Consider the following 26399-nt stretch of genomic DNA (forward strand, 5'->3'; position numbering starts at 1 on the left):
ATCTCCCAAAAATATTTTATTCAAGTAATATAATCTAAATTATCTTTTTTGTATAACGTGCACGGCAAAGTGATCCCATTGCACGTAATAGTAAGTAGAGTGGAGTCCAATAAAATGCCACCTGATGAGAGATGACCTGACCAATCGGCAGTGGACATAATTATGCCGGCCTGTTGGAACCGGATATTCACAAGCTGATCCCGGGACGCGACACCTTTACTAGGGCCACTATGGAGGGTTTTAACACCTTTTGCACGGTCGCTATCCGGGCGGATATATGAAAAACAATGCCAAGCACGAAAAAAAAAGTCACACCTGAATAGAATGGGGATCGGACGCTTGCCCAAGAATCTCCAGCAACACTGGATCGGAAACGAAGAAGAACCTCGGGAATATAAGCCGTTTCATTTCTAAATATCCAGTCAAAGATTTCTGACAGGCTTCCAATTGTTCGAATAAATGTGGGAGCAATTGCTTCAGCGTATCATCTGATGTGCATGTTTCGACGCAGTTTACTATGTCACGTGCTCGGTACATTATTTTCACGTATGTTTTATCTATTGTCTGTAAAAAATATAAATAATTTGAAAGACCTTAAAATCACCTAAAATATTATATTATAGTTATTCTAAACATGTACTAACAGCAAATCTTTTCGCTTCAGCAGGCAATTGTTTCGCAATATCACCACCAACGAACACAGCCTCTAAGTACATCCATAAGTTCTGCACTTGGAGCCATTTCTCTAGGATTTCCGCAGTGCTGACCAATTTATTGATCCATAGTAAAATGTCTTTCTTGAATGGCGCATTGTATCTAGTATTAAACAATTATACGTTTACTGGTTTAATTTTTATAAATACACTATGAACTAAAATAAGATTATTTTTTTATTTTACCGATTTGAAGCTAAAGAATTAAGTATCATCAAAGAATCTTCCAGCAAAGTAATAATATCAAGCGTCTCTTGCGGTTTAATAAGTAATTCGCCTCTATTCTTGAATGGACCAAACGTCAAGTCGATAACCGCCCAATCTGAGATAACTTGTTTCAATTTAGCTTCAATATCTTTCTCTTTCACAGCACTGATACATATATCCTAAAAATTAAGAAGAATAACTTATTTCTTATCAAAATCAAGACTGTCATTTTCATTTTTTGTTTATTAGGTACACTCACCTCCACATCTTCTTTGTACTTCAGTAACGGTGCTTCCATAACGTTAGCCAATGTAAATGATTCAGATTCAACATCCAACACACAATCTATAAGAAGAAATAAATTACGCCATAAAAACATGTGTGTTTGCCTTTCAATCTACTTAGTCTGGCCATAAATACTGTTACACTTAATTATAAAAAAATATTACATTTGAATTTCGAATCTGTCATTTTTATACGATTGTTCATTGTGTTTTCTCATTTTGGCGCCAATACATTGTAAAATATTTTGCGATATTAAAATGGTGTGGGGTGATAAAGAGAACCGAATCGCTGTGATAGCATTACACAAAGTAGGTATGGAGCCAAATGCAATTTTTTAAAACTCTCCATACACTTGGTATTAGTAAAATGTTTGTGTACCGGGCTATTAATAGGTACAATGAGACCTCCTCTGTTTGTGACAGAAAAGATCTGGCCGTCCACGTAGTGTTCGTACGAAAAAGGTGGTCAAAGCAGTAAGGGAAAGAATTCGAAGAAATCCTGTCCGAAAGCAAAAGATTTTATCTCGGGAAATGAAGATAGCACCTAGAACCATGTCGCGTATTTTAAAAGATGACTTAGGACTTGCAGCCTATAAGAGACGCACTGGCCATTTCTTAACTGATAATTTAAAGAAGAATAGGGTGGTAAAATCGAAACAACTACTGAAGCGGTACGCAAAGGGAGGTCACAGAAAAATTTTGTTTACGGATGAGAAAATTTTTACAATTGAGCAACATTTTAACAAACAAAATGACCGTATTTATGCTCAAAGCTCTAAGGAAGCTTCCCAATTAGTCGACAGAGTGCAACGTGGACATTATCCGACTTCAGTGATGGTTTGGTGGGGTGTTAGCTATGAAGGAGTGACTGAGCCATATTTTTGTGAAAAGGTATCAAAACATCGGCACAAGTGTATCAAGATACCATTCTTGAGAAGGTAGTTAAGCCCCTTAACATCACCATGTTCAATAACCAAGTATGGTCCTTCCAGCAAGACTCGGCGCCGGGTCATAAAGCTCGGTCCACGCAGTCTTGGTTGGAATCGAACGTTTCGGACTTCATCAGAGCTGAAGACTGGCCGTCGTCTAGTCCCGATCTTAATCCGCTGGATTATGATTTGTGGTCAGTTTTAGAGAGTACAGCTTGCTCTAAACGCCATGATAATTTGAGTCCCTAAAACAATCTATACGATTGGCAGTGAAGAATTTTCCCATGGAAAGAGTGCGTGCTTCTATTGATAACTGGCCTCATCGTTTAAAGGACTGTATTGCAGCCAATGGAGACCACTTCGAATAAGCTTTTTATATTTTTAATTGTTTTATATTTATGTATTAAACTGACACACTGTAAAAGTAATAAATGTTATTTGCAGTTAACAATTTTCTTTTTTCTTTATTACAATATTTATGGCAAGACTAGGTATATGGACAAATCAGTTCACTTTTGTCTGTAGCATAGTACATATTTCAAATACTTATTACTAACTCATTAACTTCTCCAATCTCTTCCAGTGTCTATCCTTCATAGACTTATCAGCCATCAACTCTAATAATGGACAAGTCTGATTGAAATCGTCAATTTTGTTTTTCAACTCAATGTACGCAGGCCAGTCCTTCATGCCTCTTGGCAACTTTCGACATCTAAACATTTTTGATAACTTTACAAAATAATAGAAAACTATTGCTTTTAATGCGATCCTTAAGAAAGTGCTATAATATGAGCATTAATAGTAAAAAAAAAATATAGACATATAAACTTACCAAACAAACGAACAGACAAGTATTCCTATAGAGTACTTTTATTTTAAATGAAATCACGTTTAAGAATAATAAAACAAACAAAGCTAACGTTAAGGCACCGTTACCTCATATCAAATTCCGCTAGTTGTGCAACAATGGTTTCAATATCAATTTCCACCCACGGTGTCTCAAAGTATCCATCAATGGAGTTCATGACAGACAGATATAAACTATACCTGTAAAAATCACAAAATATTTTAAAAGAATACGAACGATATACGAACTACGGACAACGCTATAAAACTATAAGAGGCAAACATTGTAATCTATAAATCAATATTGAACAAAAATAAATTACTAAAAGTTGTACTAACAGTTTGCTCAATAAATTGAATTCCTTTTTTCTTTGCATGAAGTATCGGATAGTCCTTCACTTCCATGCCAAACAGTTTTTCACCATTAGAGTACATTTCGAAACGCCTCCATAAGTCATCAAATCTCGATTGGAACATTATTACTCTGGAATAAAGATGAATTTATCATGAAACTTACAGGAAGCACCTCTTCATAAATTTTTGGACTTACTGTACCTGTCACTAGCCTCTCGAGCACTCAGTCCAGGGGTCATCGGCCCGAACGCGTCATAATCAGCATCAAATTTCAATACATCTTCATAGAATGTCGCCACACCTTCTGTTAATTCCTTCTGAAGCGGTCCTTGCATCTCTACTATTTTCTGCTGTATTTGTTGAGACTAAAACAGAGTATTACAACGCTAGCATACATCAACATCATGAATCACATGGAAATCCATTACAAAAATACTTTATCAAATAAAGAAACACGTACTGTTATTAACATATTCTGGAAAGCATATCGCAAACCGTAAACCATGTCAGCATCCTCTTTAGGTATGTCGATATTAAATTGAGCAAAGGTTGCGTAGCTCTCTTCAATCAGGTCTAGTTCCATATCCATTCTTAAAAAATATATATTTATTGAGGCAAATAATGGCATTTACGGTAAGGCAAAAAGAACTGAGCATTATGAGTTTTTTCATCCAATAGGATGATGCTGATCGTGCACTTCATGAGTAATACATTCTTTACCACGCTACCTTCTTTCTATAAATAATATCACAATAATTCTTACCCAATAAATTCCTCTCGAATGAGTTCAAGGCAAAGCATGGCCAACCTTACGTCGTCTAAATCTTTTAATTTCTTCCCCATTGTCTTCATGCGGTCGTTAATAAATTGCATTAGTCGTGTTACCCGTTCCTTGTAAGCGTGACTTAGTAATTTTCCAAGAATCCTTTTCCATTCCACAGATTCGACATGTAAACCCAACTTAATGTTTTCTGTAATAAAAGATTTGAAAACAAACAAATGAATATAACCCTTACATACTATAAAACAAAGTACCCTGCCGCGTCAAAAACGCCTTAAGGCGATACCTCAAGGTCCATTTTCATACATTTTGTTTCACCTTTAATCTGGGTAACTAAACAAGTATTGGCAAGTAAAGAATTTATATTCAGGTCTAGTTAGTGATTAGTAAAATAATTAATAATCATGGATATTTCGGCCTTTAAAATTTAATATGACGAAATTTTAAAGGCAGAAATATCCATGATTATTAATTATTTTTACGTTTTTCTTTCAACTGCGAGAACTAATCACTAACTAGACCTGAATATAAATTCTTTACTTGCCAATACTTGTTTAGTTACCCAGATTAAAGGTGAAACAAAATGTATGAAAATGGACCTTGAGGTATCGCCTTAACGAATATCGATGAAATTTGGTGTGGAGATAATTTGTGACTCAGAAGCACAAAGGCTACTTTTTATCGCGAAAAAATATAGAGGCAGAATACGCGAGCAAAAGCTAACTTTCATTAAAAAAATATGATCATTAATAATACGCACAATATTATAATTCATGACCTTAAATATGTTGCCAAAACAAAAAATCTTACCCATATCAATTTGAATAGACCCAATGATATGTCTCTCTGGTAAGTTAAGGACTTCTTCAGTTTGACTTTCATACCTTTTAAGCGTATCACTAATAATGACGTTTAAAGGATTCGAGTCCACGAAACTTTGCACTTGTTGGACTCTATCTTCAGCCCAAAGAGGAGCGTATTTACCGTAGTGCTAGAAATAAAATTGCAAGATAAGGACATATTATAAGGTTTTTGAAAATTCATCAGCAGTATTACTTTAGCTTAATACATACCTTTAGAAGTTTCTCAATGTCCGGTTTATACATGTACATCATTCCTTGTAATGCCATCACTGATCTCACAATGTCTTTATGTTCTGACACCATACGGAAGTAATTTCTGATACCCACAATGCTGGATCCAGATCGAGAACCTAACAACATCGATAATATTTTATCACAAATCAAAAACGTCTTTAAACGTATAGTAACAAAATTACAAATCCCTTACTGCTCACACTACGGGTGGCGGTCAATGAAACGCCTCTCATTTTCTCTTTCTTTATCAACTCTTGCTGTCCCCACATAAATATATTTCTATGAATGTCCATTATGCAGTTCAAAACCACCTGTTGGAATATTATTGCATAAAGTAAAACCTAATAGCAATGTAACATCACTACTATCGCTTATGATATAGAATTAAAATAAAATTACTAAATTTGTATAAGACAAACTTGAGAATGTAGGAATTTGTAAGTAAGGTGTCTTCTCACTAAGCAGTATTGGTAAATATAATACTGGTTTGTACTTTACATAACAGTTTATTGATGGATTTACTTGGGAGAAAGCAGTCTGTACTTCGTCCAACGTTGGTTTTATAAGAATTCTTGGTATTTGCAGAAACATTTTTGTCAACATCAGCGGCTTTAATTTCTTCTGCTCTTCTGGATCCGTGGTCATCGTCAAAAAGCTAACAAACCAATAAATATCTTATTTTCTAGTTACTAAAGTTCAATGAATTTTATACAGATGCTATTTTGTAACCTCAGGACCCGCTTTTTTTCTATTTAAATTGAAGAGTGCTAAAAATATATATTTTTACATGGCTTAATGAATGTAATACTTTCGTTTTATTTCGTAATTCTATTTACCTAGATACGGATGCACGACGTCTCAATATGTCAAGACTCTGTCTGGTGCATTTAATCAAAGATTCCAAGCACTTAGTAGCAAAATATGCAAACAATTCATTGCATTCATTTATGGCAGGTTGAACATCAAACCGATCTGGGTTCTCAATCTCAAGGAAAGCTTAAAAGAATATTATGTATAAATTATAATTATAATTATAGTAATATCTGTAAATTCATAAACTGCTGCTTTTGTTGAGAGTTAATATTTTGTAATATTATTTAAACTCTAACCTATACTGCTACTCATTCAAAACTATCTAGTCATAAATTAACTAATATCCGTAAGATAATTATTTTATCGATAAATGTGATAATGAAAGATTAAATTAAACACTGATTCTAAACCTAAAGTCTAATATCCTTAAAAGCAAATATTTTACCAGCATCTTCTGGAAATACTCTAGTGGCGGAAGTAACTTGCTTTAATGCTTTCTCTATATCTAACCTGGAATAAATAAGACATACCCATATTACTGAAAATAAATGAAATGCGAGTCCTACCTACTTAATCTCAAATATATAGCGCACTCGCAGTATGATAGCTAAGAAAGAACTCGCTGGCAACCTACCAACCTGCATTAAACCATTGTCAAAGACTATAATCAACCCCTAATCCAGCTAAGTTCAGGAAAAACTATGATCAACAATGGTCCAATCATAGACTATTTAAAATACAGTAGGGTTGCAGATCTCCCAAGTGACGGTAACGATAAAGTGTTTTTTCCCCGCGAAAAAAAATATTTGTAGATATTATAATACACGAAATAATCAAGTACTTAATTACTATCTAGCTTATTGTTATATTCAGACATATTTATCAGAAATTGTACCAATTGTCTTTCAGGTCTTGAATTTGTTTTGATGGTACGCTGTCCAAGAACTTGTGTATCAATTCTATCACGGCGATCTCTGCATTCCATGACTTCTGTTGCAGATCGTTAGCTAACGAATTAAGAAAAAAAATGCAACTAATTAATTTTCTTCGTCTTTATGCTAAAATTTTTAGTAGATATAGTTATCTAATATCAAACAGTTTTTGGATCGTTTTGTAGTCATTGTTATCGTTAACAGGTATATTTACCAATTTCATCACGCCTTACAAGATTCTCTTCATAAAATATGGAAGGTTCTACAGCTTGTTCGGGCAAATAAACAAGTAACGTTTTAGTTATTGACGCCAGTATAGCATCAATTCGGGCTTCCTTCATGTCAACAACCTAGTGCAAACAAAATTTTCAACAAAAGATAACAAAAGGACATGGTGAGTAAGGAACTACCATCAAGTTTCGTATAAAACTAGATCATATTCTAAATGGTACAAAAACCTCATTATATTTTGCTAACATATATGATAACAAAGTTCGCACCTCTTTAACAAACAAATCCACTTCATCGAGAATCTTCTCAATTTTTTCACAATAAGAAGGGATTTCCAAGGAAGTCCATGTGATGGTTGATAATCCCGGTTGGAATGCTTTCTCTAATTTTATAAGTTGCGCTCGAAGTAAGGGCAAATATAACTTTGGCATGCTCCTATTATATAATAAATAATGAACAGTATTTAAAAAAAAATTATGTTGAAAGTAACGTTAACCTATAATTATGATTATGATAATATGATATTTATTATATATTTTATGATATAATATGATATTATGATATTTATGATAATTTTACCTTCTTATTTGATTGTTTCTCTCAACCAAAAACTTTATGCGTTCGTAATTTCCCAAAATTTTGTCTTTACAAAACGCGACAATCTGAGCCCCATCAGGAACACCTACAACATTTTTCATTTAAATAATCATAATTCCTTAAAATAAAGCACCGATCACAAGCACAATACTCACTCAGCCCCAATTGCCACATATATTCAACTTCCCTGATACATTCAGGGATATAGATGCTAAAGTTTACGACGTACATATTTGTAGCCGGATGGCGAATTAACAATGGAGCGATCAGTCCCAATCTCACCTAAAGTAGACACAATAGTTAACAAAGAACAGACAAAATAGAAGCCAATAAGGAAAGACATACTTGTCCAACATTCTCTGCCCATGCATTGTGATAGATCAATTCGAATTCAGTATTAACAATGCTCATAACATTAAACAACTTTATACATCTTTGCGTATTCTGTAATGAAAAGTTTAAATATTAATGGCCTGCTGCGACACAAAAAATAAACAAATTGATCATAAAAGTAGTAAAAATTCATCAAATCGATCATGTGCTATCAAGCGTCACAAGTGAAAAACTTATTTTCTACTTTATTACTTTCTAACCAAAAAAAACTGTGAGTAACCAATGAACTAGCAGCATTTTCATATGGTGATCAAAATATGCACAAACCATATGTGTAATAACTTCATGATGCCCCATGAACTCCTCCATCGGTCCCTTGATGTTCTTGTCGTAGAATCTTATCCACATAACCCTCCCGGCGACTGGTGGCATGTTCCGCGGTAATTCGGGATTTTCTCGTTCTTCATTGTACCTTAATAAAGAAATGGAAGCCGATAAAAATGACATCCACGGTAATATATTATTATATATACATCACAAAGTACTTACATATTCTTGTTTTTGTGTTTCATAACTACACAAGTCACTAATAATGCAGTAGTAGTATAAAACTAGATTATAAAATGAATAGAAGAACTGAATAAGATCATGGATGAAACCAAATACGACTGAGGGACGTATAAAATGACGTATCATTAGAAGGTTAATGGTGGTTTTTACGCAAGAACAGTAGGAATTATTAAAATTACTAAAAACGAAATAAAGTGTTCTTTCAAATATTTGGATGTAGGTAGTAATAGGTACACAGTAAACATTACACATGATAAAACTTAACAAATGAAATAGAGCTAATAATGCGTCATGATTTACCTGTCTCTAATGGACTCAATTTCTCCGGTGTAAGTGCTGATCAAATCGTAGTACTGATCTTCGAGATACAAACAGTCTAACTTTTAGCTTTTCGAATCTTTTCAACAGATGTAACGCTATCTCGGTGGTCGGACATTTGTTAACGCTCTGCACAAGTATGAAAGTTGGTTTGTTAAGAAAATAGACAAATGACAAAAACAATATATAAATCTCAAACCAACTAAGAAAAATAACGATGTTCTATAATAATAAAATCGCGTCTATTAAAAGAGAAATATAATTACATTAATCATGAAATTCTCCAATAGTAATTCTTGGTTAGCGATGTTGTCTTTATAGATTTTATAATCTTTATCGAAATCAGGTCGTCTGTAATGGACAATACATTAAATAAAGTATAACAATATTTCTCTGCAATTGAGCATTTATCAAAACTTTTTACTAAACAACATCTTATTGATTATATTTGGCCGATTAAAGTTGGCCCTGGAGTTGTAGGCGAGAAAGATGATTACCTACTACTGAAAACTGCTTCTATAAGACCCTATCCAACGGCCCGCCTCTACAGAGACCATCACGACTATGTCTTACAATATATAAAATCGACAATTATAATTCTTATAATAGCTCCTTCTTAGACAAATGTCTGGTCATTAAATACCGTAACAGATTACCTGTGCTCCAATGCATCGTAAGTTTTCGACGATATTGTTTTGAACAGTTTATTAAAGTTGGCTGCATATTCTTCAATACTTTCCAAAGTGGTTTTATTTAACACGTAGTAAGTTATGTATGTTTGAAATAGGTCTATTATCTATGAACAATTAAAATTGTATGCTGTATGATGACAATGTAGCCTAGCATAGTGAAAATAAATTTATCAAGACATATCAAATTATAGATCTAAGACGGAATTTATAAACGTCGTTTGTTATGCAAATCAACATCCAGGACTATATTGTTTTACCTTAATCAATCTCTTGCGAAACGTTTCGAATTTACCAAATATATACATTTCAGAACAATCAAAGGGTCTTTCGTCGGCTGCTTCCATCATCTCCCTTTGCGTTTCTGTGTAGCATTCTCGGTAAAAATTATATAATTCGAGACATAACTGAAAATGAGAAAGACTTTTAATGTCTATTACGTATAACAAATACTTCAATATATTTCCGATATTCTATGAAAGAAGCAACACCAACTTGCATATCTTACCTTAGCTTTATTTATGAAATTCAACTTGTCTTGGTTCCAAATAGTTTTGGTTCCACTTTTAGTAAGGTAATCCATACACATGTTGAGTATCTGATTGGTCACCTTAACCAATAGTGTTGATATTTGCTTAGTGGTATTATAGTAACGCGAAGTTGCAAAAATCATACGAACTGTATACAGCAGGCCTGGTATGTACTGTTGCATAGTTTGTGGATCACACCTACAATGTGAATAGAATTATTATAGTCTTTCCTCTGTCTAAGAACACCTTTTTTTTGGTTTCGCGGTGGAAGTACCTTATTACTACCGCCCAGCCTTCACGGAGGCGACTGAGCGGCTATGTTAGGATAACCGTGCCTTATGGCCCGAATAAGACCTGGTTATCTGAATACAAGGACTGTAGCTACTTTCTATAGAACCTCGCCTGACAAGTCGTCTATTATACATATTACCTCTATACTTCCTATGATTAGATGGTTAGCAATCGCTACTTATAAAGCATTTTTCAATGGTGCTCAGTATGCAACAAAAAAAGCTCGATTACAAAGAGCCATGATAAACACCAGAGCTTGTCCATGCACACCAAAATAGTTTGCAGGAAGGTTCTAGCGCATGATTTCACCAGCTTAATAACCCTGCATTATTGTTCGACGAATATTAAGATTGTTATATCATACCTGTATAGAGGTTCACAATACTTTTCTAATGCATATAAATATTTTACATTATCAAATGCTTCGTTGTAGTAATCTGTTACTTGGTTATCTATTATTCTCCATTTCTGTAAAATAGCAACGACAGCAATGTTACAAACCAAAATTGATTGTCATAAAATCCTATTAATTATCTTACCCCATACCGAAAACCAAACAAATAAATTTATATGTGTAACCAATTGTGCTTTATACCAAAAAAGCTAATTGATTCAAAGTTATCAACCTGATCAACGAAACCAGTGGGTTATTTGCGTAAACGTAGAAAAAAGGAAGAGCAATACTGTTACAGCTCTGGAGGCTGAATTTTTAATAGCTTGGGTATTTTCGGAACAGTATATTAGACAAGATAACCCACTTGCTCAATTTCTTCTCGTACCTACTAAAAGGACTCATATGACTATTTAAATTTATATCCCTATATATAGTCAGGTAATAAGTCTGTGTTGTTATCAGGTACATTCTAACCGAGATTATGTTTATAAAAAAATCATTACCTTAATAAGCTTCGACTTGGCACGAATCAAAGTGTGTATGTACATTTGACACGGATCACTTTTTATATGTTCGATTATAGACGTGAAAGTGGTGAGTTGTCGGCGCCAGTGATCCAACTCGGCCAGAGGGCCTATGTTAGACGGTTCGCGCCTCAGTTGCTGACTCTGTACTAAAACCTTTAGTGCAAAATAAAGTAAAATGTGAAATCAAAATGTATGGACAGTGAATATACGATTGGGCAATATAAACAGAACAGAGTTTGCTGCACTGTTGTTCTTGTCGTAACCGAAACTTAAGACTCATTTTTGCTTGTACTTAATTTCACTTTGCTAATACCAAGCGTCTTTGTGATATGGACCAAATGCAAAAACAAAGATGAAAATTATACATTGCAAAAGAAAACACAATTGCTTTGCTAATTTAACATCGAAAATCGCGGGTGTAGTAGATAATAGTCTTTAAAATTGTTACGATTAAATGAAAAATAATTCCGCGAATCTAACAAAAACATCGATGACATTACTCATGAAATACTATTGAAATTCAATTACCATAGTAATCTGTCGGACCCATTGCTTTACATAAGTGCATATTTCTTCAAGCACGTGAGTTTTTGTTATAGCAAGCTTCATTTTGTCCTGATCCGACAACTCATCTTCATATAAAATCAAATTTATTTTGAATTTGGTACAGCAATCTAGGTCTATCTTGGTTTCTATGAACATCGAAGCGAATAATATTTTATTATCTAATTATAATATTATAACGTTTTCAATAATTGGTTCAAACTAAAACTACTCTGATGAGTTCGATACAACTAGTCACAGCTTGCATCTAACTTTCAGGCAATCCTAAAGTTATTTCCTATGTACCTATTTGCTCTCTACGCTTCCAGCTACACTTAGATTTTCGAAAATGAACAAAATATTTGCAATTAACACTGTTCGCTACAAACTTGCGAAACGATTGATCACAGCTGCGTACAGGGATATGAACCAATTCGAATTAGGTAATACTCTACTCAACGTACTAAGCTATAGGAATAATTTAAACGACAAAAAATTATAATGAATTTGTGTTAATCAAAATCTTACTTTGCAAATAATCTATGAACAGCATTATCTTGGAGATGTATGACTTTATGATATTTTCACTATTAGGATTAGGTGGGTTGAGATCTCCCCAAGCCTTGCACATGTTCAGTGCGGGTATGTAAACTCTACTCATTGTCTTGAATATACCAGACACCACATTTTCAGTTTCTTGATCCATATCAAAGTAAACTAAAAAATAATCCTGAAAATGATCATCAATTTTACATTAAGTATTAAACTTTTGATCTCTACGTTTACTTATGGTATGGCGATGTGAATTTAAGGTGTTCGGTAACTGATCATGTAACTCGAATTTATTTGATAGATATCGAAGCTTTGCATACACGCATAAAAAATTAAGGCGGTGTCTCCACCAACATGACATAAGTATTCGAAATATATAGTACATATAGAAAAAAAATAATATCATATTTCTACAATAATAAGATATTGTACAAAAAATATATAAAAACCAAACTAAAGATAACTCCTGACATTGGTTTTTATATATTTTGTTTTAATAATATGGATATTGTCTCATCAATTTCATAATGAAAATAGCACTAGAATTGTTGATTCTGTGATTCACCTCTTAAAATACCTATACATCATAATATAATATGATTAAAATTAATAATTAGTAACCCACACTGTTAGACAATTTAATAAATAATAATTTGATAGGTTTAAATTTGCAAGTGGAAAAGCGTTTCAAAAACTGATTTTTAAACAATTATTGAGTAATACTTGAGTATTCCCACATAGAATTGTGCGCCATAAATATATATATAATTATAATTTAATGACTGCACTTACATCTGCTACATTTTTAGTATCAATAAGTTTATTTTTGATCCTATACATAGCAATACATTTGCCCTCTGTCCCCATAGTTGCTGCATCAGAAATATAAGTTCTTTCCATCCAGGTCCTTTGATTTGGAATGAACCTACCAGACTCTAAAGGAAAAAAAAATATTATGCACTCCACAAATTTATAAGCGATAGAAAATACAAATTATATTAGGCTAGTGTACTTACTAAAAACAAAAATAAATTAAGTATTCAAAAATTTAACCTTACATTAATTTCTATACATTATTCATAATATTTTCGAGACTCTTACCCATCTTCAAAGGCGGTAACAGAGCATCACAAAGTACAATACAATTTCTGCCACCTTCTACAACTGCGCTATCTAACAAATCTATATGTATATCGGAGTCGTAAACACCATCCTAAAAATATTTTTTTATTATATTCAAAAATTCTATAGGTAGCTAACTATATTTAAACCTAAATTCATACACGACGAAACTGTTCGATCTTCTTAATTTTAAAATGTTTTTAATACGTACTCATAAACACCTGTTTCAGGTTGTTTCCCAGATATACTTGGATACGTACTTATCTATTTGTCTACAATTACTACTTAGGGCTAATCTTAGGTACTAGGGCGACCGGAACAAAAAATAGAGCCATGGCCCCTAGACGCCCAAACCGCAAAACCTGTACTGACACTATTAGTTGTATTTAGTACTTGTAAAAATATACAAGTTATTATAGTGTTATGATAAATTATTGCATTTTACTTACTAATACATAATCAATATTCCTATTTAGAATTGAAGCAGCATTTTCTAACAGAAACCTGTGTTGTGTTTTGATGCCACCTGTGCGGTTATTACGGGCTTCTTTGGCTTTAGCCTACAACAATTAATATTACGGATAGACTTGTAAATAACTAAAAATTAAACCAATCTTTAATTGCAATGTTTATTTACTTGCTTGTCTTTATAAGACTCATGAGCTAGTGCCAGCGTGCTCATAGATATTTTACTCTTCTTCTGAATATCTTGCAAACGAGTGCCGACATCTAATATAGCTTCCAAAGCCGTTCTATCTACTTCGACACGCTCTTCATCACTAAATCCAGTACGCATATACATAGATGATTTCATTGAAATCCGATGGGCAATCTCATCTATCTTGACAGCAGTATGGGAAACATCCGCAGCTTGTTCTTCGGTAAGTTCCTGCGTATCTGCTTCACCTTCGGCAGGGGCCTCCGGAACCTCCCCTTCTTCAGTGGCCATTATACCACAAAAGTACTTACACAAAGAAAGGGAAAATTCAAATAAATATCTTTCGTCAAAGCGTTCACCACAAAAAAATATCAAACAATGACAAAACAAACTGTAAAAACATCAAAATTAGATATGAAACATTCTTAATTCAAACAAATTTATTTTTAAATTATTAAACAAAAAGGTTTAAAGCAAAGACTACCTACAATTATAAAATGCGGTGTACTTACTATCTCTAAATCATGTTAATAAGATTTTTGTGTGTTAACCGTGTTTCGCGCAACTGTCATATTAGCCGGCTAGCGGTTAGCCAGAGAGGAAATAAAATTGTATTTACTTAATTGTAAAATGCAGGTAGATATTGTAACTTTGACTTTTCGGATGACCAACACCTAAGCCCAACACCTCAAAGTATTCTAAACGTCCGGAAAAAACTATTATATAAAAACTGCGATAAAATCCGGAAAAATTCTTTTATTGTATTATCTAACATTCACGTAAACCTAAGATATCATTATGTAAACAATAAATAATTGAGAATTTATAATTTTTGGGAGAGATTTCACTATTTTTTAAATCCTCAGTTATTACAACGAGGCCATCTGGCAACACTGACGTTGGTCTTAAAAAACTATTATTCAGTACTGTAAGAATTTTAAAAAAGAAAAGTTACCGCGAATTGTGAAATCTGTTGCGAATATTAACTGTCAAAAAGTCGAAAATAAAAACTTGAAATGCGGAATTTTATTGAATATTGTAGCTTATGTTATAAACAAATAAATTAGGCACATAATATTTTTTATTAGGCTACACCTAGTAAATTACCTAATATAATGCGTCGTAATTGGAGAGGTCGTTACAGAAATAATTGGTATCCAGACCGTCGTAGGAAAACGAATAGAGATGCTGAAGACACAAGTTTAGACAATTCATCTAGTTCGGCTCGTATTTCAAGCACTACTGGATCTTCCAGAGCACCAGCAAACCGATTACCAATTGTGGTTCCGGTGAATTCTGGTAATAATATATGGAAGATATATTTTCCTACCCAAGGTAGGCAAGTAAAAAATTACTATAATTTCCTTCCTGTTTTAAATTTATTCTACGTAACCCATCTTATGTTGCACAGAAATTCAAATTTTACTTCTTTATTGATTGACATAAATTTCTGTACATACATATACAACCGTTCCACTCCACACATGAACCAGTTTATTGTAATGAGTAATATTCTCTCATTTCAGACAGCCCATCTGCAGAAGTTACTAAAAAAATACAGTGTTTCAAATCATTCATAGATAAGAATAAAAATTTGTTTGATCTAGAAAAGATAGATCAAACTCGTAGTGTACCTTTGGATGTGCAGAACTTGCAGAATGAGTTGATACAAGGGTGGCCCTCCTTTAGCAATGATTTATCAGAAGCTCCCAATGATACATTGAACTTATTAGAGTACTGTCTACATGAGGTGAGTATTTTGATTATTTTATATGCTGTGGCTTGTTGAGAGAAACTATTTAATTAATAGTTTTAAGTCCTCATTGTTGGACTGCACAACAATATTAAAGAAATTATATGATCAAAATATTTACAGATATTCACTATTGTTTATTGGTTGTTTTTAAACAAAAACTAAATAATAGTTGTTTTGCTTGCATTCTATAATCAAATTTGTATGACATATTTTTTTAAATATCATAAAAAATATTTTTAGATAACATCAAACCAATAGCTATATCGCACAATAGGTGTATGGTACCTGTCTTAAAGAATGATACAATATAAACTTAACCAAATATAATATGTTTTCAGACATTAAAATGTGAGTCAAAAATAAAAGTAAGAATACTAAATCATCAACCTGTGATCCCATTGGCTAATCTCAAAGTGAATTATTTTGGTAAGATTTTAAACTCATTCAACAACTAGAATTTATTATGAAATTCTTACTTCACTCAAAATTTCAGGCAAGTTGGTGACAATTAAAGGAACAGTGATAAGAGTGGGGAGTGTGGGACTTATTTGTACCTCAATGGCATTTGAATGTTCCAGCTGTCATTGTGTTCAAGCTGTTGTACAGCCACAGGGAATATTTACTGGTAACATTTAATTTTTATGGATTGAAGGGCTGGCTAGTCTTTATACAACAGTATGTTAATGATCACAAATATCCCAGAAATATTTGTAGTCTACACATACATACACACCCTCATCCCATAGAGGAGTTAAATATCAACATTTGGTTTAACTATGTATGCCTTATAACCATAAAAAAATACAAAACTTATCTATACTATTATATAAAGCTGAAGAGTTTGTTTGTTTGAACGCGCTAATCTCAGGAACTACCGGTCCAAATTGAAAAAATATTTTTGCGTTGGATAGCCCTTTGTTTATGGAGTGCTCTAAGTTATATATCGTCACGCTATGAGCAATAGGAGCGGAGGAGTAATGAAACATGTTGCAAAAACGGGGACAATTTAATAATTTTGAGAGCGTCCGTTGCGTGCGCTGCGTAAACGGTTAAAGTTATGCAACAATGATGTATGACGGGATTGTTCCTCTTAAAAAATATATTATAAAACAAAGTCCCCTGCTGCATCTGTCTGCCTAAACGTGTTAAACTCAAAAACTACCCAACGTATTAAGATGAAATTTGGTATGGAGACAGTTTGAGACCCTGGGAAGAACATAGGCTCCCGGGAAACTACTATTTTTATAACGGAAAACTTTAGCCTGAAAAACTTTATAACGCGGGCGGAGCCTCGGGCAAAAGCTAGTTCTTAATAAGTTGAAAACTTGCAATTTTAGCTCCAAACTTTTGCCAGAGTTGTAATGGTGGTGTGAAATTTGAACCTATCCAGTCATCGCCTTTTACAACTACAACAGACTGGCAAGTCGCGAAAATACAAGAAATACAATCACAGGTAAAACATTTTTACTAAAACAAATACATCACATAAGCTCAGGCTTATATCAAAGAGGAATTAAACAGAACTATATCTAATACACCCTCATTTTACTAAACTTAAGATTAAGATTAGAGGGTTAAGATGTTATGAAACAATAAGATGATAATTTTTTTATTAATATTTTTTTTATAACTATTTTTCGGATTTTATCGCGATTTTTATATTATAATTTGGGGAGAAAATTATAAACACCATGATAAATTCCACAAAATAGTTTTATTTTAATGTCTAACATTCACATAAATATAAGAAATCATTTAATACATTTCTTTTAAATAAACTTTTCAGAGCATATCAGGAACAATTCCAAGAAGTGTAGAAATCGAACTACAAGGTGATTTGGTGGGCACAGCATGCCCCGGTGATGTGCTGTCAGTCACTGGTATAGTACAGGTATGAGATTACGATTTCATGGAATAATTTAAATGCATTCATGCACATGACATACTACAAGTACTTAGGCATCAAAATATTGAACTCTTATGAATTTGATTACTATGTTATTATTCTAGGTGCGTGGTGAAAGTAAGGGTGGTGAAGACGGCAAAAGAGCTGCCAGATTGTTGCAATTATATATTGAAGCTGTTTCCATACACAGCCAAAGAAATCTTAGCAATCCATCTCTTTCTTTCACTTTGAAAGATTATTATGCCATCCAGGTATAGCTAAATAATACTTTATTTATATTGTAGTTTTCAAAATATAATTATATTATGACTTGTAATACATGCAAGAATTTCATACATTTTAACTTAACAATATAATAACAAATACTAATTTGGTGAGCCTCTATTGTAAAAAATAATACTTTACTTCATGTCATTTCAGGAGATCCATGCATCAGAAGATGTATTCAGATTACTAGTTCACTCTCTGTGTCCAACTATATTTGGTCATGAGCCAGTAAAAGCAGGTCTTATACTGGGCATGATCGGTGGCACAGAGAATGAAAATGGATCAAGGTCCAATCCACACATACTTGTTGTTGGCGATCCTGGATTAGGAAAATCGCAGCTGTTACAGGCAGCAGCACATGCTGCGCCTAGAGGTATCAAATAATCTCATCTTAAAGGCTTTACTCTTACTACATAAACTATGTGAGTTTGTGAAAATGTTTGGATGTTAATTAAAAGAAAACACGAAACCGCTGAATGGATTTACATTACATTTGCCACATGAATAGACCATATACCGGATTAGCATATAAACTATTTTTTAACCCGGTAGAAAATATGTGAGTCGAGCAGAGCCAGGAGTAACACTTAGTTATAATTGCTGCTACTGCCTTGTATTCGAAAGTTATATGCATAATTTAATTGTTAACAGGTGTTTATGTGTGTGGGGCTTCTGCGTCAGCCGGGGGACTCACTGTGGCACTAGGTAGAGAGGCAGGCGGGGATTTCGCACTCGAAGCTGGTGCACTAGTCCTAGCCGATAAAGGAGTTTGTTGTATTGACGAACTTGATAAGGTAAAATTGAATAGCATACTTACTCTAACCCATCAACGGCGGTAATTTGGATAAGCAATTAGTATTTGTTATATTAGATGACAGCATATCACAGCAGTTTGCTGGAGGCAATGGAGCAGCGACGCGTGTCAGTGGCGAAGGGCGGCGTGGTGTGCAGCCTGGCCGCGCGCGCCACCGTGCTGGCCGCCGCCAACCCCGCCGCCGGCTCATACAACAGGTGCGTGGCATACGGGTCACCATTTATTAATCAAATAATCGATTTTGTAGGTCAAATCATCATATGTTATTCATATGTTACCCTAGAAAATCAATGTTTTCATTTTGTCGGTTTTTAAATATATATTTTTTTTTATCAGGGAAATGCAATCGCTTCGACTTAAGGACCTATCTTAAAAATATACTTTGCTTTTTGTTAATGTGTAATATGTTATGTATGTGTGTGTGTGTGTGTGTTCACAGGGCTAAAACAGTGGCTGAAAACTTAAAACTAAATTCAGCTCTACTGTCGAGATTTGACTTAGTCTTTATTCTCTTGGATAAACCAGATGAGGTAAAAATGTATTCCTATGTTACAGAATTAAATTTAATTCCATTAGTAGTACCTATGTATAATAGAGAATATTAATAAACAAGATATTATTAATAATTCTTTTTATTACAGAAAATAGATGCAATGCTGTCAGAACATGTGTTGGCCTTGCATTCAGGACATAAAGGCAAAAACACTAATAAGAAAACCAATCCAAATAGTAGTAATATTAGCATTAGTGATGGTGATAGCAACCAATCACTTAGGTAATTAATTTTTAAATTTAGTTTCACTTACCTCCTTTTCATACCTGCATAATTACAAGCCGCTAACGTTGACTTATTCGTGAGACACTTTAATCACATTAGAAAAGCCTCTATCACATTATAAGATGTAAATGGAATGGACTATGTATGAATACACTCATAATGATTCACCATAATATTTCATCTCTTTCCTAGTATCTACATACGTAATTAACTGCTATTCCATCTCTAAGGGAATATTTTTCTAGCAGAAAGCGAATATTCATCATCACAATTGGAACATTTGTCTAGATTTTTTTAGTTACACTTGCAAACAATTTTTTTTTTACCTGTAGCAAGATGACGCGATTGCGTGACCAACAATTTTCTTGACCTATAATTATTCAGAAATTAATTGATCTTACAGTTTTGGTCACCACAGACATACAGAAAAATGAAAAGTACTGGCCGCTCAGTGGTTTAGCCACTTCCTACTGAGTAAAAAGTTTTGTAATGGTCAATCTCAGTCCACGACAATGTCCAATTTGTCCGACATGTGATTTTTAAGTCTGCTTTTCTTACAGTCAAAGGTTACAACTAAAGCCTGGCGAAGTAATCGACCATTTGCCGCTAGTATTACTGCGCAAATACATAGCATATGCTAGACGATACGTTCATCCAAAACTGAGTGCTGAAGCAGCTAATGTTTTACAAAATTTCTACTTGGAACTGCGTCATAGCCAAGGCGATACTCAGGATGGAACGCCTATTACTACGAGACAGCTGGAAGCTTGTATACGATTAACCCAGGTATCTAATGTATCAACATGAGATTAAGTATATTGATTTAAACTATAGTACTACTAATACTTTGATCTATTTATTTTTGCAAATTGCGTTACGTAATACTTGAACGGACCCTAACATAGACTAAACGAATGTATGAACCTAGCATAATTTTGCTCCAGGCTCGTGCAAGGGTGGACTTGCGAGAGGAGGTCACTGTACAAGACGCAAACGATGTGATCAGCCTCATGAAACACAGTCTTATTGACACTTTCAGTGATGAGTTTGGAAACATACAACTGTCGAGATCAATCCATGGGTCGGGAGTCAGTTCTAGAAGTAAAGTAAGTATGCATTACGACAATTTGTAGCACATATTTGTTTTATTTATTTTTTTATTCGGACGCTTATTAACTTACATTGTGTAAATAAAATTTATTTATGGCATACATTCAATGGTCGCCCAAATTGGGATTTAATTCGGATTTGCATCACATGATGGGTCATGTGATGCAAATCCGAATATACGGTGCAAAGTGGGTGTACTGATTGCGCCTCTACCAGACGTCAGAACGCGTAACCGTGCGTGCGTATGTCTGTTCGTCCGTGTATGGTCATGAAATCAATACTAAGCTATATAGAGAATCAATCTTTCTATATAATTTTTCACTCGTCTCATCAGTACTTACTTATGATACTGACATAATGCTTTTTTGCAGTTGAAGAAATTCCTGGATGTATTGACCAGACGATCGCATCAATTGGGTAAAGATATATTTACGAGAAAAGAATTAATTCAAATACACAAAGCAGCAAACATTGGAGGTGATCCCAACGATCTCATAGAAGCAATGCATATACATTCTTATTTATTGTTAAAAGCATCTAACACATATCAACTAATAGCCATTTAGACGGTAAGAGATGTAGTTATCAATAAATTGTAATGTTTCAAATAATCTTTCTTCTCCCACCACCACCCACTCCCCCCTAGAAACATCTGTGCCCACCCTAGAAAAAACGTTGCGCTTGCAAAGGCCCCGCGTGGTGAAAGCTTTTCGTTAAATTCGACGAGGTTTTTTCGTCCCCTGGTTGCAGACAACCGCGTTGCATATTCCTCATTATTATCATGTAAGGTTTGGACCAACTTTTGCTAATAACTGAAAAGCCGTCGCACAACAAAAATTGGTGCCTAAATGTTAATTGAAAAATTAGTCACATATTTCACATTCGTCTAGTAATTTCGGAATGAGTTAACTACAATTTGCAACGGTTGTGGCATGTAGTTGATAACATGACTACATGCTAAAGCAAGAAATAAATACCTATCTATCTTAGTTTACGGAATTGGCAAAACTTGGCGATTTTGAAATCATTATTGCATATATATTATACGCAAAATCATTATTGCATATATATTATAATTTATAATATGCAAAATATACAAAAACGGACAAGCAACTGACATGACGCATTCCAGTATTTAATGTCAAAAGCGCAACTGTAGGGTAGATACAAGTGAGCGAATGAATGCTACTTATGTTTGCACTAGCATTTTAGACAACTTCGACGTTGACAAAAGTCTTCAACAGATACATAATAAATAGACTAGGTACATATACCTATAGATGGATGGGTCTATATACCATTGATTCCCAAAGTACCTAGTCCACGGGAGACTTGATGGGGGTCTACGGGTTTACGCGTCTAACTCTTTTATTATTGGTCTAACGTGACCAAAAAAGAGGGTCCACGAAAATTATCTGGTTTGATAATAGAGTAGGTAAGTACTAAAATGTTGGCATGCCGATAATACTGATAGGAGCAAAGGCATGTTGACCCCAACACAAGTCTCCAGACGCCCCCGACGATGACTTGGCCGCAGTTGTAATGTACTTTGTCTACGAAAGCAAAAAATTTATGGTCCTCGGGAACCAGTACAATTTTGAAAGGGGTCTTTGAGAAAAAAGTTTGGAAACCTCTGGTTTATACTAACAAAGCAACTAAGGATCATGTCGATAATGTAACACTTATAAAAAAAATACATTGTTGATCTTAAAATTGATATATTTGTGCCAGTATTTGGTAAAATTAAATAACTAAAAAAATCATGTCATGACCTACAACCACATTTCTCATTATTCACAATGTCAATAAATAATACACTACAGTAAATTGTAATAGAAAAATCAGAGTGCTTTTGATGAAGTCCACATTGATCATTATCACAGAATTTATATTAGGAACAAAAAGTATTTATATACATATTATTTTCCTCAATCATGCTTCACATTCGATCTAGGCACATCCGTTCGGGACGGAACATCCTTCAAAGCAATGGAGACTTGACAACAACAATACAAAGATAGGCCCACTATCATACAATTGTAGAAGGTGGGCCCATTTAAGAGCCCAAAGAACAAATCACCGACTTCACTGCCAGCAAATAAATAAAAACTAGATATAGCAGACAATGCTAATAATGGAGAGCATAAGAAGGCAATAAACCTAATTTCCATTTCATCAGATCTTAAAAACGCTTTCTTAAAAAACTTATATGTTTCAGTCTCAGATATGGCTTTACCTGTGTATTCTAACAGGATACCAATATAATTTAATGCAGACCAAACAAATATGTTCCACACAGTTCCGTGCCACAAAAATATAAACAGGAATGTGGCTAATGATGCAATCAATTTGTATCCTATTTTGGATAATTTTACGTACTTAGATAAAGTGTTATATCCAGGTTTGTATATGTATCTGCAACAAATATATTTTGTTAAAGTCAGACTACAAATGTGTTCTTACCATGAGACATAAAAGCAAATCAAAAATTACATTGAATTGTAAACCATGTATAAACATGAATTGACCAATTTGAGAACCAATTTGAGACTTTTTATTACTTACTTGACCAGAAACTTGTACAGGCCCACATCAAAATATCTCCACATAAGAGAATAAACATGAATCCTAACTATACATCTTGGAGTCGGTGGGGGTTCCATATTATCCAGTCTGGAAAATGCTGCAGTGGTACCATATGTTATTACATACTTCATGTGAAACTCTAAACCCATCCATAAACCCCCCTCCACAAAGGGCCAGAGTGGGCAACATTTTGATAGCCTGAAATAAAGGTATAATTTAATTTCATAAAAAACTCTCATGTTTTAAACAATTATTCTTTGTGAATTTATCGTTCGATTTAACGGTCAAGGAAAACATTGTGAGGAAACCTGCACATCTGAGAAGTTCTCTATAGGAATTTCAAAGGTGTGTGAAGTCTATCAATGCGCACTAGGCCAGTGTGGTGGACTAAGGCCTAATCCCTCCCTCTCAGTAGTAGAGGAGGCCCGTGCTCAGCAGTGGGCAAATATATAATACAGGGCTGATATTATTATTATATTATTATTTTAACAACTGAAAATGAGACATAATTAGATGTTTACTACCTTATTGTATTCCCCAACCTAATACTGGGAAATTACCACTTAATATTGCGTGTTATTATTACTTTGCAGCTGTGGAAGAGTATGATGATATAATACAAGAAATTGTGTTTTGGATTTGAAAAGTAACTAGATAAATATAAATTTCTAGTAAAACTTATAATAATTATTTCACACAAAATTGAACTTACCTCAATATTGCTTTGCATTGCAAAAAAATAAATGTAATGAAATGCCAAATCCAATAAAAATGTATAAATTAAGAACAACATTATATCAAATGAGAATCTCTTCAGTCTTGTTGATAGTCTTTCAATTTGAATTGTGAAACTCTTTTCATAGTCCTCATACAACATTATGGGTCCAATGTGTAGTAAAGGTGAGTACAGCACATAACTAAACATGTTGACAGCTTCATTATATTTTGAAATTGTTTTGTGTCCTTTATTTTCTGCATTCTGAAGTTTTTCTTGTCTTTCAACATAATCAATAGAAAAACTTATACATCTCAACTCAATCCATGCCACAGCAAACAATATTAAATACACTTCTTCATCCAGTAAGTCACCATCGTCCAAGAATCTCCAGAAGAAGTACTTATATTTAAGTGAATTGTAACTCAGTAATAATACTATACTAGTTAACCATACACTTATCTTTTTACCACCACTGAATATAATAATGGCAAAGATCACTGGTTGTGCAGTGATTATGAGTAATTGCTTTAGTCCAGCAGCTACAGCTATGAATATTATACTGGATAATATGTACCAGTATTTTAGGAAGTTGGTTTTTGTATTTCGTATTAATTCTGATATAATAAACTGTGTCACCAAGTAATACCAAGATGTTTGAATAAAATATTTCCAAGTGCTCCACTCAACATCTGATATATCCCTCAGTCTTGATACAAAACTCCAGCCGTGACTGAGATCCCTTAGGCTATATTTGATTTGTGGATGCTTTATCTAGTATTTCTGTAAACAAAGAAAAGCAGCGTATTATAACATTATTACTTTCAGATTTAAACAAGTTTATGAAAACAATTCATATATTATAAACCAAAAAACTTTGTTACTGTATAAAGCAAAATTAAAAGTAATGTTTACCATTTTGTGCTATAATTAATTTGTAAAGAGAAAATATATTAACTGATATCCAAACACAAAAGTAAATAACGCGTTCTATTAAAATTAATTGACCGTTCATATTTCAATAACATCTAATATTGGTTTCCAAATAAATTAAGGTCTAAGTAATTCTAATCTTAAATAAATTTCATAATATAAATTGTATTGTAAAGTTTATAAAAGCACTTTGACTGTACGCCGAAATAATTCTTTTAAATTTGACGGGAATTTTACACAATGTGAATAATCTTTGGCATTGACATCTGTAATTTGACAGAAATAGCAATGAAAGTTCGATAACGTTAGTGTTGGAACCAACAGTATTTTTTGTGTTTCGAGTGATTTGTCTAAATTTCTATTCGGATGAAAACAATATTTTTTTTGTTTCTGAGGAATAATGAATTGTCATTTAAAATTCTGAGTTGTGACATGTATGTCGATATATAGTATAAAAAAAAGCTATATGATTTCAAATCTTTTGGCGTAGGTATATCACAACATCAATGTGACTGTACAATCCTATTATAGGTAACATCTATATTATTTTTTAAGATTTTTACCGCTTGGGTCGTCAAAGTCTTCATGTTTTATAATATGCCTAAACGTAAGATTTTCGAAAATAGGGATCCTTCCCCTAATAAGTTGGTTAACTTAAAGGTAACCAAGTAAATATTTTTATGTTTTTTTTTTTAATTCTGCACATTCTCTTCTTGGTGTATCACAGGACGGAACACATACGGTGAAAAATGGGTCCACTAGTTGTGCCACTGCATACTCCGTCGAGAACAAAAGGCTTGAGTGCGTTTTGAATACAATATGTAAGATCGATACAGCTGTCACAATTTATATAATATACCTATATAAGTAATTTAATACGGGACTCATGCCATTGATATCATATAAGATAATTAGGTTGAGTAATAATAGTTCATCATACTATCGAAGCAGTATGTACTGAATCGATTTTAGATATTTATGCCGGGATTATATAACCGGAATGGTCGAGAATTAATGGTTTTTATACTTCTTTAATCGAATGGTACTCTGCAAAAAGCAAAAGGTGACAAAAAAGAAATAATATTAAAGTATAATATGCTCTCTACTTTTATCGCGGGCCAGCTTCAATATTGGAAAAATGGAAGTTAAATAACGAACAGTTGAACTAAGTATGCTATTTATATTTACAACTCTATTTACAATCAATTTAGATTTTACAATCA

At 33.5% G+C, this 26399-nt stretch overlaps 3 protein-coding genes across 3 annotated transcripts in view; 1 reads left to right on the forward strand and 2 right to left on the reverse strand.

Moving 5' to 3' along the window:
* LOC115449022 (dynein heavy chain 8, axonemal) overlaps window positions 1-16026 on the reverse strand; it is a 35932-nt gene extending 19906 nt beyond the window's left edge. Inside the window, 39 exon segments of the mRNA XM_030176696.2 lie at window positions 316-564; window positions 645-816; window positions 900-1099; window positions 1180-1265; window positions 2691-2845; window positions 3070-3180; window positions 3319-3353; window positions 3355-3463; window positions 3535-3698; window positions 3794-3923; window positions 4097-4304; window positions 4925-5105; window positions 5188-5327; window positions 5405-5522; window positions 5734-5866; window positions 6048-6207; window positions 6470-6534; window positions 6920-7031; window positions 7171-7306; window positions 7457-7622; window positions 7767-7869; window positions 7940-8066; window positions 8130-8228; window positions 8445-8589; window positions 8988-9070; window positions 9072-9134; window positions 9272-9356; window positions 9662-9801; window positions 9955-10101; window positions 10203-10422; window positions 10880-10983; window positions 11413-11589; window positions 11965-12128; window positions 12508-12709; window positions 13324-13466; window positions 13633-13744; window positions 14103-14213; window positions 14291-14617; window positions 15946-16026. Of these exon segments, the coding sequence (XP_030032556.2) occupies window positions 316-564; window positions 645-816; window positions 900-1099; window positions 1180-1265; window positions 2691-2845; window positions 3070-3180; window positions 3319-3353; window positions 3355-3463; window positions 3535-3698; window positions 3794-3923; window positions 4097-4304; window positions 4925-5105; window positions 5188-5327; window positions 5405-5522; window positions 5734-5866; window positions 6048-6207; window positions 6470-6534; window positions 6920-7031; window positions 7171-7306; window positions 7457-7622; window positions 7767-7869; window positions 7940-8066; window positions 8130-8228; window positions 8445-8589; window positions 8988-9070; window positions 9072-9134; window positions 9272-9356; window positions 9662-9801; window positions 9955-10101; window positions 10203-10422; window positions 10880-10983; window positions 11413-11589; window positions 11965-12128; window positions 12508-12709; window positions 13324-13466; window positions 13633-13744; window positions 14103-14213; window positions 14291-14602 (5367 nt within the window). The 5' untranslated portion in view covers window positions 14603-14617; window positions 15946-16026.
* LOC115449026 (DNA helicase MCM8) lies at window positions 15229-21550 on the forward strand. The gene is made up of 15 exons (XM_030176698.2): window positions 15229-15646; window positions 15838-16061; window positions 16406-16493; window positions 16561-16692; window positions 17405-17520; window positions 17854-17958; window positions 18078-18224; window positions 18394-18613; window positions 18892-19034; window positions 19112-19251; window positions 19494-19584; window positions 19696-19829; window positions 20393-20618; window positions 20777-20938; window positions 21314-21550. The coding sequence occupies exons 1-15, from the start codon at window positions 15427-15429 to the stop codon at window positions 21506-21508; spliced, it is 2343 nt and encodes a 780-aa protein (XP_030032558.1). The 5' UTR covers window positions 15229-15426; the 3' UTR covers window positions 21509-21550.
* A 1093-nt stretch (window positions 21551-22643) lies between these two features.
* LOC115449027 (protein-cysteine N-palmitoyltransferase Rasp) lies at window positions 22644-25460 on the reverse strand. Its single transcript, XM_030176701.2, is given in 6 exon segments — window positions 22644-23357; window positions 23508-23689; window positions 23691-23726; window positions 24241-24994; window positions 24996-25026; window positions 25159-25460. Coding segments are annotated over 6 exon segments (1590 nt in total). The 5' UTR covers window positions 25259-25460; the 3' UTR covers window positions 22644-22870.
* Window positions 25461-26399: the final 939 nt, after the last annotated feature.

This window comes from Manduca sexta, chromosome 25, assembly GCF_014839805.1.
Source record: "Manduca sexta isolate Smith_Timp_Sample1 chromosome 25, JHU_Msex_v1.0, whole genome shotgun sequence".
Taxonomy (NCBI): Eukaryota; Metazoa; Arthropoda; class Insecta; order Lepidoptera; family Sphingidae; genus Manduca; species Manduca sexta.

Excerpts from the sequence above, each read along its gene's own strand:
- LOC115449026 (XM_030176698.2), top strand. The coding sequence starts at position 15,427 with ATGCGTCGTAATTGGAGAGGTCGTTACAGAAATAATTGGTATCCAGAC. Across the intron at positions 16,062-16,405 it reads TAGAGTACTGTCTACATGAG|ACATTAAAATGTGAGTCAAA; the intron begins GTGAGTATTTTG and ends ATATGTTTTCAG. Across the intron at positions 18,614-18,891 it reads AGCACATGCTGCGCCTAGAG|GTGTTTATGTGTGTGGGGCT; the intron begins GTATCAAATAAT and ends AATTGTTAACAG.